Source organism: Lipotes vexillifer, unplaced genomic scaffold (genome assembly GCF_000442215.2).
Source record: "Lipotes vexillifer unplaced genomic scaffold, Lipotes_vexillifer_v1.1 scaffold539, whole genome shotgun sequence".
Taxonomy (NCBI): domain Eukaryota; kingdom Metazoa; phylum Chordata; class Mammalia; order Artiodactyla; family Lipotidae; genus Lipotes; species Lipotes vexillifer.
In genome coordinates this window covers 1688792-1702176 of record NW_006789542.1, presented here as the reverse complement: position 1 = coordinate 1702176, position 13385 = coordinate 1688792, and the positions used below count along the sequence as shown (strand labels likewise).

The following is a 13385-nucleotide window of genomic DNA, read 5'->3' as shown; positions in this document are numbered from 1 at the left end:
CAACCTCATCTGACCCAAACCTCTATCAAGGTACATTCCCATAACTCCAGAAAATTCTCTCATGTACCCTTCCAGTCCTCACCCTCTGCACTTCAAAGACCCGCGTACCGCAAAAAAAAAAAAAAAAAGAAGTATCCAGGACAGCCAGGCAGTATTTGGCCAACAAAGTTGCACCCTCATCATAGGAATTGAAACCATGGCAGCTACGCCCAGGAGAGTGTTCCTCCAGTGTGAGGTCTTTGAAAGGCAGTGATCAGAGGCCCCATATCTCCATTAAGCCAAGGGATGCGCCTTTGCGGGTGGCACACATGTACCTCGTGATGAGGCGACAAGGGCAGGGCACAAGCATGGATTTGTCAGTCTTGAGAAACCTGAATTTGATTCCGACTCTGCTGCTTACTGTCAGCATAACTGTGGGCAGACACTTAGCCTTTTGGAGTCTCATTCTCCTCTTAGTTCAGAATTTTGCAGTGATTTACTCTCCTGCAATAATAGTTTGGGTTTGTCAAAAATCTACATATACCCATGGGAGGGTAGCATGTAAGTGCTGTACCAGTTAAGAATATCAGCTGGACAAGTTAAAGAAAATTTTGGTTAAAGGGACCAAAAAATCCAACTTACAGTAATTTAAACAAGTATGGGTTGGTTTTTCTCACATAGTAAGAAGCCTAGAGATAAGAAGTTGCTGGCCTTGGCTTAGCTACCCAGCAAAGCCATCACGATCTTCCTTTTCTCTGCCACCTTGGCCTGTTGGCTTATGTCCCCGTTGTCATGGGATAGCAAGAGGGCTGCTGTAGCTCTAGACTTCATGTCTGTGTTCAAGACAAGAAGGAAAGAGAGAAAGGTAGGAGCAACCAAGTCTTCCCTCTTTTATCAGGAAAGCAAAACTCTGGAGAAATCTGCAGTGGATGTACATTGCCTTGGCCAGAACTGTGTCATAAGCCATTTACAGCTGTCAGGAAAGCTGGACACACTGCTGTTCCAAGAAAAAATGGAGGTTTTGTAAGGAAAAGAGAAGTAAGGACCGGAAGTTGGGTACACAGCTAACAGAGTCTGTCTTGGGTGGGGGGGGTGCAAAAAAAAAAAAAAAAGCAGAGTCCTACAAAAATAAAAAAGGTTGAGAACTGCTTTGGGAGTGATATAAAGTTGATTGAGACCTAATCCAATCTACAAGGAATTCACAAATTTAGGGTGGGAGACACACAAAAAGAGAGTGAATACGATACAAACTGAAATAAGAACTGGACCTGTGATGCAAGCATTATGTTATGGTACACTCAAGGAGCAATTACTTCTGATTGGAATGATGGAGGCATCTTCATTGATCTATTTCAGCACTTCCTATGTACCAGGCATTTCAACACTAATTGCAAAGGTCTCCCCAGTGAACAAGACAGAAAACCTGCCTGCCTTCATGGAGTTCACATCTCAAGGACAGAGACAAGAAACAATTAAACAAATAAAATGAACTCCAATTGTGACAATCCTGACATAGCAAGTGGCTTTCTCCAAGGGTGAGAGGGTGTTCCCAGACAGAGAAACAGCATGAACAGAGGCTCAGAGGCAGGAAAGTATATCCTCTTTGGTCACTTATGGCTGAAATTCCGCGTGAGGATGGAGGAACATGGTCAGCTTGGGTTGGCTGCAAATGCCTGGCTTGGTCAGAATAAGCAGGACTGATTCTTGGCTTTATCACTTACAGTATGTCCTTTACCACTCTGACTCCCGGGACATCATCTACAAATTGGAATAATAGTCCCTCATAGAGCTGTAGGGTGGGTTTAATGGCACAGTGCCACACAGTAACTGCCTGATGAGGTGGATTGGAGGATTAAAGGAGATGATACACGTGAAGTTTTAGGAATAGTATGTGACACATCCGAAGGACTCAAATGTCAGCTGTAACTAATACCATGCTTGTTGTGCTTGTTACTTCTCCTCTGCAGAAATGAGGAAGTTAACACAAGCTGGCTTCCTCCTCCATCCTCCACCCCCTCACTACTTGTGTTTTGTTACTACAACTCGTGGTATTTTTATTACTGTTAAAACTAAATTACGTGTCATCTGTTCTAAATTACGTGTCATCTGTTTCATTAAGTATTTATAACAGGTGAATTGTCTTTGTGAACTGTGTATACCAGTCATTTTAACTTAACCATGTTTAAATTATTTCAAGCGCAAGTTCTTTTATGCCTCGAGTTTTCCATATTTTCCAATGCTTTTGTTTTCTCTGCTCCTGAGTGGTCATTTGTCTGGGTTGAGAACACTTGGGTCATAACTTTGTCTTACATTGTTTCACATTGGAGAAGAGAAACTTGAAGCGAGTCTAAGGTTTCTTTCTTCATGGGTGACCCACTTTCCTGCCTGTGTGTTTGGATGTCCTCCTTTTCTTTTGACACCTTGACGTTCTGACAGGACACTTGAACCTGCTGGCAGGAAAAGAGATAGCTCTTTTCACCAGGCTGACGGGACACATTGGTGGTTCCCTCACTGATGGGTTTGTCTTCTTCCCTCATTTAGCCCAGGAATTCTCTTGTCTTTGAATAATGCTGCCATTCTAGCCATTCTGAAGTCTTCAGGATCCAATTATTTCTTTATGTCTTCTGTAATGATTTTCATCTTGTATCTTTGTAATAAGCCCTGTGTTTTATGTGAGCTTCTCAAACATAACCCCACATCGTAGGATCACCTTTCTGCAGAGTGAGTCCTTTTTGCTTTTACCTTTCCTGTTTTAAATTTTACTGTGGTATTTACTGCTTGCTACAAATTATTTTCTTAACTCTAGTGAATCCCTTCCTTTCTGAGTTTGATCGTCTCAGCTTTCGTATCTTATTTTTCAGAGATTATATGTTTCCAAATGCATTGAAAGCACAGAGTGTATATAAAATTTACTTTTTATTCCAATAGTAAGCATTTTCATAACTATGTTCTTCCTTTACCACCTGAGTGGTATAATATTTACTTATGTTTTAGAGGGTTTCACACATACCATATTATTGGTTTATGTTTTATGTTCTTTCATTTCTAAATGAAATGAGTTTTTCAAGATCTGGAATTTCTGCCTAAATATAGTGAGAAAAGTCACCTTTGATCACTTTAGGAGTCAGGTAGATGTTGTTAGAGTCCTTGTATTATGTCTTGAGCTAGAAGGGAGGTCAATGTTAAGTACATATCATTAGTTGACTGAGACAGCAGCCTCAGGAATCACATAGAATAAGCAAATGGTACATCTTCAGTAAATGTCGGCCGTTAAGAGCAGCAGCAGCATTGATCAATTTTGACTCCATAGAATTTTAAATTCATCCTCCGTAAACGCGTTGAGTAAATAAAGTCAAAGATGAATGACAAACTGAGGGGAAAAGGAGAGGAAAGTTTTCATTTCACTTGGAGAGATACATGGGCAGATATTCATTTTACAGCACTAAACTCAGTCTTGTGAGTGAAAAAGAAAAGCATGGGAGATGTAACTCACTCTTTAATTGTGGTCTAATATTCCGTTGAATGGGGTACTGGATTAATTAACTGTTTCTCTATGGATGGACATTTGATTGCTTCTAGTATTTTCTTGAGGCAGAGACCTGCATTTTTTCACCAAAATCCATTTTCATTTCTTCCTGGCTATACAAATGGCAGATGAAGTTTTTATAAATCTATAAAATATGTACATAACAATAAAAAGATCTATAAACTACTAGATAATGATTAAATTTTGAGCAGTTATTTTCTGCCCAGATAGCAGTTCATGGGTACCATTCCCTAATAAAACTAACCAGGGCTCCTTGGAGAAATGCTGGCTGCAAGACTGGAACAAGGAAAATATAAGATAAGCCTGGAGAACCCTGTAGTGTTAGCAAGTAAGGAAGTCTTCAAAGATAGTCAGGGCATGTGGAAAAGGACACAGATTCAAACCAAAAGGAGCTTCCAGTGACCAAACCTGGGACAATTAGAATAACAAAATGTTGGTAGTAGGAAACTGTAACTCAGAATAAAGCAAAGATCCATCACTCCATACTCAAAGAAACAAATAATTAATAAATAGGTGAAGAGGAGAATACTGATTAATCACTATAGAAGGATAATGGAAATAGACTATCACAAACACCAGGTAATAAGTTTTGCAGGCAAGAATCATCCATGGATGTTGAAATTAGAGGACAAATGCATGATGAGAAACAGGATATTTACATCATCTCAGAGTAGTTCCCCTACATGAAACTCATTCATTACAAAGAGAAAAATAGTAACTTTACAGTGGAGCAGCCTGGCTAATATCACCTCAGCCCACTGACCAAAGTTAATATCACCAGCAATAGGACATACTGATGTCAGGTACCCCCTAATATGCTGCATTGAGAAGAACACATCACTTTTGTCCTGATCTTACTGAAAATATATAACCTCAATCTAATGATGAGAAAACATCAGACAAACCCAAATTGAAGGACATTCTACAAAATACTGTTTTGTAAACCTCAAAAAGGTAGAGGTTATGAAAGACAAGAAAGACTGAGGACCTAACATAGATCAAAGAGACTAAGGAAATGAAACTAAATGCAATATGGAATCCTGGATTGGATCCTGGACCAGAAAAAAAGGCATTGTGGGACAACTGGAAAAATCTAATAAGATCTGTAGATTAGTTAACAGTTTTATATCAGTGTCAGTTTCCTGGTTACAATCAATTTACTATATTGTACTATGTAAGACGTTAACATTAGGGGAAAGTGAGTCCAAGTTACATGGGGATTCTACTATTTTGCAATCTTTGTATTACTAAAATTATTTTTAAATAACAAGTTAAAAAAAATAGGTCATGCAGTTTTCACTGTGTTGCTCTTTCATAGGTGAGCAATCCAGAGCCCTGCTGAATTGAAGAATTCAGAATAATTTTCTAACACCTAATAGCTAATGTTTAAAATCAGTAGTTTTTTTTCCCTCATTTGGTGTAATCTAACTCTGGGGATTTTTCTTAATTATCTGAAAGAAGCAGATCTGTTGTTCATTTGACAAAAGAAACTGCCCTTAGCCCTTATCTTTAGCTAAATAGATTGTTAAAACCAGAGAAAGCATCAGATGGGGCTTTAAACAGAATTGGGATTCTATTTGCTGCTCTGATTCTCCAAGCTGCTATTAAAGCAAAAACCGTTTACTAGGTTTCGGTAAATCTAATGTGCAGCTTTAGAGGGGTTCTGCAGTGCTTTCAAAATGAAAAATCAAGGATCAGAAACAGTGTATGAAATACACAGAGGAGTCAGCCTGTAACTTGACAATCCATTAGCCACTTTTTTCAACACCTAAGTAAGTTTTTCTTGAGTTAACAGAATACAAAATAGCAGAACCAGGGTATGGAAAAGTCCCCAGATGTAGACTCAGATACTTATGTTCAAGTTCTTTTCTCTTTAATTGAAGTATAGCTGGCTTACAATATTGTATTAGATTCAGGTGTGCAACATAGTGGTTCAATGTTTTTATAGATTATATTCCATATAAAGTTATAAAATATTGGCTATATTCCCTGGGCTGTACGTTGCATCTATGCAACTTATTTATTTTATACCTAGTAGTTTGAACCTCTTACTATCCTACTGTATATGTATATGGATGTGTGTGTGTTAATCTGAATCACTCGCCTCCTGTCTAAGTCTCCCTTCCTCCAGTGTCAGTCCAATTTATAGCCAGAAGGACTTGACGTGCAGAAGGTGTGTTCTGCTCCTTTGCTGGTTCCAGGCCCTCACCTCTGTGGGGCTCAGTCTCACAGAGCGATTGCTTCATAGCCCCCTCGCAGTTAGCTTTGCTGGAGATGGAGAGTCCTCTTCAAAATAAGTGCTGTGCTCCCAAGGGCTTGTGACTCCCTTCCCCTGTATTAGTGAGGATGCGCTAGGTTACGGTTCAGTAACAAACACTCCAAGATAATCCAGGAGCTCCTCCTTCCTGCTCCTTTGGCAGTTCCAGCCCCTCTGCTGGGTCTGGGCTGTAGGGTGGAGGGAAAGGGACAAGATCTTGGCGGCCCACAGTTTCTGACCTGTTATGTAGGTTACTGCTGCTTCTCAGGCTAGCCCTTTCAGGCTGATGATGCTCCATTGCTGGTCTTAGTGGGGCTTCTCTAGAGGGCCCTGCAGGGTGTTCCCCACCGACGCCATACAGTTCCCTGAAGTAGAACACTGGCTTCACATGGTCCCGGCCAACTTCAAATGGGCAACAAGGCACAATCCCACCACATGTTTGGAAGGTGGGGAGAACAGCACTGTATTGCTGTGTACACACGATAGATACTCAACTTAATGGTTCAAAACACCAGCCATCTCTTTAGTTGATGATTCTATGGGTTGACAGTTTGAGCGGGACTCAGCTAGGCAGTTCTACTGGTCTCATCTACGCTCCTTGATTCCCTGCAGGGAGCAGGGTGGCTCTGCTTCGGGGGTGTCACTCGAGTGATGGGGGCTTCTGGACTGTGTGTCTCTCATCGTCCTTCAGGCTATATCGGGTTTGTGCATTTGGCAGTTTGGCAGGTTTCCAAGAGGGCAGACAGAAGCATACAGGGCCCCTTGAGATTTGGGCTTGGAAGTGGCTTAAAGTTGCTCTGCCTCCTGCTGTTGGTCAAATTCCCCAAACCAACAAGATTCGAGGAACTCCAGCTTTGATGGGAGGAGCTGCGAGGTCACCTTGCAAAGGGGCATGGGAAGGGGAAGGGTAGAGAACTGTGGCATCCATCCCAAGCACTAAGAGCACCACATCTTCCTGATCTTCTGCGGGCGAAGTTGGGGGGCTGATGGCTAGATTAGGTGGCTAGACTCGGCAAGGCCAGATCAAGACATCTTGTGTGTCCAGTAGGGGTGTCTGACCACACTTGATGGAGGTCTTTATTAGAATAGTGTGATGAGCACTTTTTTGTCTACAGCTTTGGGGCTTAGACATTAATTCCAGGCAACAGGCATGGATATTCAATCACAAAAGGAAAACTGCCTTAAAGGTGAAGTGACCTACTACACGTCATGCAGCTGCTAAGTGGTTCATTTCTTTTATCTGGGGAGAGGGGAAACTATGCACTAAGGGCTGCTGATTAAAAAGCATAATAAATGCCAGAGACTTAAAAGGCCACTGTGGCTGGGATGGGCAGAGCAAGGTGGACGGTGGTGTGAGCTGTCATTGGGATCCAGAATCTACCAGTCCCTGGAGCCCATGGCAAGGGGCTTTTCTTTAAATTTATAAAGAACAAAGGAAACTCTGTGAAGGATTTTAAACAAGCAGGCTCATATCTTGTTTCCAAAAGACCCTTCCGGCTGCCATGTGAAAACGAGATTGGAGGTGCAGACTGGACCAAACCGAGTTAAGATTCCTCCAGCCCCATGTGGTGCCACTCCATGGGTCCCAAAGGAAAAGGAGAAATGGTCTAGTTTGCCATGAGCAAAACCGAGAGGCAGGGCACAGGGAGGAGCGGGGAAAGTCAAATGGATAATTTCACACTGTGCCCTCCTCAAACACACGCACACGCACACGCACACACGCTGCTTCGGACCCAAGCAGGCTTGAGAAGTTCTGGCTTGTGTTCTGTGATACGTTAGCCAGATTAATTCCGAGTCAGACAGTGGCCTCCTCTGCTTTGCTATGTGAACAGACAGATGGCTGCCAAGGGACCACAGCAGAGAAAGACCAGCAGAGACCCCAGCATGAGGGACCCAGCCTTTGAGCCCAGGAGTTCATACAATTAATATTTCCAGTGATTCCAATTCAAAAGGCAAATGGTGTCCAAAGCAGTGGGATATTTTGACAACACGTGGGTAGGAGGGCAGGGAGGCAGAGAGGAGGAGCAGGCGGTGGAATAGGGGCTGCTGACATCACCCACCCCCTCAGGGACATCTGTGAGCCTCCCCAGGGGCTGAGGAAGTCCGTAGGAACAGAGCAGTCCATGGAGCAGGCCTCAGCCCCACAGCAGGAGTCTGCATGATTGATCGTAAGTCTGTTCTGTCATTGCATTGCAGCTCCAGAAACTAAAACGATCACTTTCTTTCAAGACCAAGAGTTTACGGAGCAAAAGTGCCGACAACTTCTTCCAGCGAACCAACAGCGATGTGAAACTGCAGGCAGACATGCTTTCGGAGGTCAGCCCGAGCTCCAGCCTGCTCCCTGCCCCCGGATGCCTGACGTCCACAGTCACCAGGGCCGGCCTGTACCCAGGCGGCGGCAAGGCCCACGCCTTTCAGGAGCACATCTTCAAGAAGCCCACTTTCTGTGATGTCTGCAACCACATGATCGTGGGTAAGCCGTCCCTCTGCCTCCTCCTCCAGGTCCCTGCATCCCTGCAAAGCCAGGTGAGAGGGGTATACCTGAGTCCAGGTCCCCGTGGACAGACTCTGAGTCTGTCTGATATGCAGGAGGGTTGTTTGGGAGTGTTTGGGGTGACAGTGTGTGTCAACAGGTAAGGGAAGCAGGGCTGGGCGGAGGGAGACGCTGGGTTGTGGTACAGATGGAAGAAAGCTTCCAGCCAATCCCCAGGGAGCTCTCAAGCCCCATACAGTCATCTTGCATTGAGGCCAGAGGTCTGGGACTTTGTACCCCTGCATCACCTCTCACTGGGTACGGGCAGCCCCTGGGGAGGGGGCAAAAATCTTGAACAGAGCAGTTCTTTTTAGCTAAGGGCAGTTAAGGGAGAGGGAATCCATGGGAGGCAATCAAGGTGCTGGGCAGTTGGGGTTCGAACGCCTCTGTTCTGCAGGGAGATCTGAGTGACGCATTGCAGGGTCCTCTCCAGTATGCGTGGCCGTGTCTATCTGGGGTCGCCTGGGCAGGGTGTCTGTGGCTTGGTGAGCTACAGGTAAGTGACCGAGACAGGCAGCTGTGGAAGGCAGGAGACCTCAGGGAGGCACTGACCCAGGCAGGACAGGGGATTCGGTTGGAATGGTGATTACAACTCTGGACCCAGAAAGGACTCACTCCTGGTACCTCAGAGAAATGATGATAGCCTGAGCGTCTTGGAGGTTGTGCCCAGATGAAGAGAATGACCTATAAAATGTCCCAGCTAGAAGGAAGACCTGAGCCACTGAGAGCCAGGCACACAGAAATTCTGCCGTTAACACTCTTCTGCCTGTCCCACGGTGGAAACCCAATGACAAAACAGATGGAGGAAACCATAAAGGTACTCTGGGTGGAACTCAGAGTGAATTAAAACCCGTTGTTTCAAGAACAGCAGCGTGTCCTGGTGATTGACAGGTCACTGCAGAACAAGAGAGAAGGGGGAAGGAGACGCCCATGTGTGCTCTCAGGGGGCAGTTAGGATGTACCCACTGTAGGAGAAGCTGAAGGGCAGAAGGCTGGAATTAAGAGAGGAAATGAGGCTGGAAATCAAACGATGCAAGGCTGACCGAGATGGGGACTGTCTTCCTGAGACGGTGGTGATCCTGCAGATATGAAGCCAAGCAAAGCCTAGAGTGCCTGGACAGCCACTGAGAGGGTAACAAGTGTGAGACACAGGCCTTCCCCACGTGGGGTCCCAATGCCAGGCCCACGCCATACCTCCTGCTCACTTATGGCCTGGATGCTGCAGTGCTGGGCTTGGCCAATGAAGGCTTCAGGGAAGAACACTTTAAGATCAAGAGCCTGTTTCCCTAGCTGGGAGCCAGGGCCCAGTGTGGCCCTGATATGTCATTCATCTCACCTTCCAGCTCCTCAACCCTGAAACCCACCCTTCCCAGCCCCCCGTTTCCCCTTCAGTACCCATTTCCCGTGGCCCAGCACCTCTTCTGAGTATGACAGTTGTCTCAGGTCGGATTCCCTAGAAGCAGAGCCTGACATGGGGACTCAAGTGCACGTAATTTATTGAGAGGGTGCTCTCAGGACAAGAGGGAGAGAGGGAAGCGGATGGAGAAGGGGAGGAACTAAACTAGGAAATGATGTTAGGTGGATCTTGCGGGAGTCTGGAGCATGAATTTCACCAGTTGGTCCTTCCTTGAGGCCAGCCTTTGGTATCAGTGGGCTTCCCTCCTCCTCCCATGATGGAGGTCATTTCAAACCCCTGAGCAAAGTGGCTCATGTTCTGTCAATGGCAATTTTCTGAAGAAAGGGGCAGCTGTGAGCCATGAGCAGCCAGCACACCTACCACCAGTGTTATTAGTGAGGTTTCGCTGCTATAACGAATTACCACAAACTTGGTAGCTTAAAACCACACAGATTTATTATCTTATGGTTCTGGAGATCAGAAGTCCACCGTGAGTCTCACTGGGCTAAAATCAAGGTGTCCGCAGAGCTGCATTCCTTTCTGGAGGCTCTAGGGGAGAATCCATGTTCTTGTCTTTTCCACCTTCTAGAGGCTGCCCACACCTTGGCTTGTGACCCCTTTTTATCTTCAGTGCAATGAAGCATGGCAGTGGCAGGTCACGTCTTTCTCACACCACCGTCCCTTTGGTCCTGACTCTCCCCCTTTCCTAAGGATTCTTGTGATTACCTGGACCTACCTGGGTAAACCAGGATAAACTTCCCATCTCAAGGTCACCTGATTAGCAGCCTTACTTCCATTTGCACCCTTGAGTTTCCCTTGCCACCTAACTTAACTACTCACCAGTTCTGGGGATTAGGACGTGGACATCTTTGGGAGGCCATTGTTCTGCCTATACCTACCCAGTACGGGGTATCTGGGCAGGGCATCAGCAGCGTCCACCATGACAATAGAAGAAAACCTTAGTTGAAGATCACAAGACTGGCCTCTGTTGATTCCTTTCCATGCTGTCTCTAATGCCCGTCATGTGATAGTTATATTCCAGCCAAAGGCTTTGTGATGTCACAGGGTGAGAGGCCATCTTACTTTGAAGTGGGCAGAGAGGTACCTTTCCATATGGTACACAGAACGGGGAGCGCGCTGACCCATGTTTTGCTCCTGGCTATTCCCATGAAACAATTAGCCCCTTCCCTTCCCAGATGAAATGAGATGAGGTAGAAAGACCATGCGTGTAGAACCAGACAGCCTGGATTAGAGCCCCGTGCAGCTGTGTGACCTCGTGCCAGTGACTTGTCTTCTTTGAACCTGTGTCCTCATTTTATGGGGAGATGATAATACCACCCTCAGGGTTTTGTGTGGATTAATGAACTGGTGGAAGGGAAGTACCAGGCATCTAATAGACCTCAGTAGAGGAAGGGTATTGGAATTGACATCATTATCATTATTATTAAACAAGAAAATAGTCATTTTCCTAAGGAAGAGAAAGCTATTTAGAGGGTAAACCAAATTAGTGTAACAAAAAAAAATTTTGACACTTTATAGGCATAAATAATTTAAAAAATAATATCATGGTAACAAAATAATTAGTCCCTCATCTACACAGCAGTGTTTTACATACACCTTAAAGATTGCCTCTGATTCTGCATTTCCCATTCTGTGAGGGATCTGAACAAGCAAGCAGGTGTCTAGAAGAGAGTGATCAGAATGGTGAGTGGTGTGCCAAAATAAGATTGTGAGGAAACCCTGGGAGTTTGGTGTGGAAAAGACTTTGGATGTGCAACTGTGTTTTAAAATACCATGTTGGAAAAGTCAAGAGACTTACTCTCTGTGCCTTTAGAGGGAAGGGTTGGGAGCAAGGGGTAAAGTTAAAAGACAAATTTCAGGGAGAATATAACCATTTAACTGAGGCATTTGACCGGTAATTGAAGGGCCTGCCTTATGAGTAGCGAGTAGTTTAACTTCTCCCAGGCATAGGTCGTCTTGAAGATCTTCCCCTACTTAATTATCCGATATTCTTTGAAATGAGACTCTGCTGCTTCCCAAAGAGACCAGTGTCTGTCATCATTGAAAGTGGAAATATCAGTGGTTTCCAGTGTAGCCAGGAAGGCAGGGTTCTGCGGTGTCCTTCACCCTTGGCTAAGACCCAGTTGGCGGGGAAGGGTGTGTGTTGGGGGGTGTTTATTCAAAATGGGGAGCAGCATCAGGCCACTTTTGCAACCATACACACAGGCCTGTCCTCATCCTCAGAAAACCATTCTCTATTCACACTGTCATTTTCTAGTCGCTATTATTATTCATGTTCTTCCTTCTGACAGGCCACATTTAGGAAGAGTGCTTTGTGTCAATCAAGGATTTCCGAAAAATCGCCGTATCACAACTACTCTAAAAGTCCAGTGTGCTCAAAACAGCTTTCTTTTACTCAGCATCTTCAGATCACCTGGGGTTTGGCTGATCCAAACTCAGCTCAATTATTGCGTCCTCTCTCTCTTCCTTATCTCTTACCCTTTCCTTGGACCCATGGGCTGCCCATGCCATGTCCTTCTAATGGCAAGGACAAGTGGAAGCATACAGAGTTTCCAGAGGGCCTTGGGTTGGAGGAACCCAACTGTCACTTCTGTGGGTACTCCACCGGGATGTGGGTCAAACCCATGTCCAGGGATGGAGAAGTGCACTCTGCCCCCAGTAGCAGGGATAGCAAAGCCACCTGCGAAGGACAGAGTGAAGAATGTTAATAATCCAGCCTACCACTGGGCTTAGGATGGCCTCTGCACTATGGAGCCTTCTTTTGTCTGGGAGACACTACTAAGTCTTAGAGCTAAACTACCTTCCACGTCCCTTCTGCATCTGGAAGTGATGCCTGGCATCTGACCATTACCATGGCAGGGAGGGGGTCTCATCACGTCTTGTGCTCAGAAATTCTGAGGCAGTTTGGCCTCCAACTTCATTTTTGTGTCTGTCTACCTAGCTTCGGAATTTGATGCATCATTTTCAATTTCCGCACAGATTTCCACCGTCCTTTTCAAGGCAGTGCTATTCATAACCCTTAAATAGGTGATGATGAGTCTCTATTTTCAGTCTCATGACTGAGTGTGAAAAGACCGACAGCCTGTGTCTTTTTAAAACAACTAATGGAAATGAGTTCACCTCTGAGGAATGTCACAGTCATTACCCTAAAGAGGATTCCAGGTACACCTCAAGTACAGTGACAATTTTGAAAGATTCTGTTTTGAAAATCACACCAAAAAAATGCTTTGTGTTAAAGAGAATTTCACTATACTTTTCTCTTCTCAGAATTAAATGTATAGTGTAACTGCCTTTTTAACATAAAAAGAAGAAAGAGAAAAAACAGTCAACAAGGCACACTGCTCTTTTCAAAGATGAAAACCAAGTAAACCAAATAGTAGACTCCTTCAGGGAAAGGAGAAAGGGTATTAGAGAGGTGATGTGAGACCGGAGGGAGCAGGGAGAGGGAAAAGGCAGAGGAAGGAAGTGAGGAGAGGAAGAGGAGTGAGGTAAGCAGAGGCTGATGGACGTCATCCTTCCCGAAACACTGCCCAGGGCTTGTCATCTGTGATACAGCACAGCTGATCTGCCCTTTTTCTTTACTCGGCAAACCTAACCTCCTGTCTCTACATAATCACCTGAAGATTTGTATTCTTTTTTTTTTTTTTTTTTT

At 44.9% G+C, this 13385-nt stretch overlaps 1 protein-coding gene across 2 annotated transcripts in view; it reads left to right on the top strand.

The window, feature by feature from the left end:
* The window catches only part of STAC (SH3 and cysteine rich domain), a 100408-nt gene that overhangs the window by 25821 nt on the left and 61202 nt on the right, over nt 1-13385 (top strand). For both annotated transcript variants that reach the window (XM_007462708.1, XM_007462709.1), the window contains exon 2: nt 7980-8256. In XM_007462708.1, coding sequence (XP_007462770.1) covers nt 7980-8256 — 277 coding nt within the window. The remainder of the gene's footprint in view (nt 1-7979; nt 8257-13385) is intronic.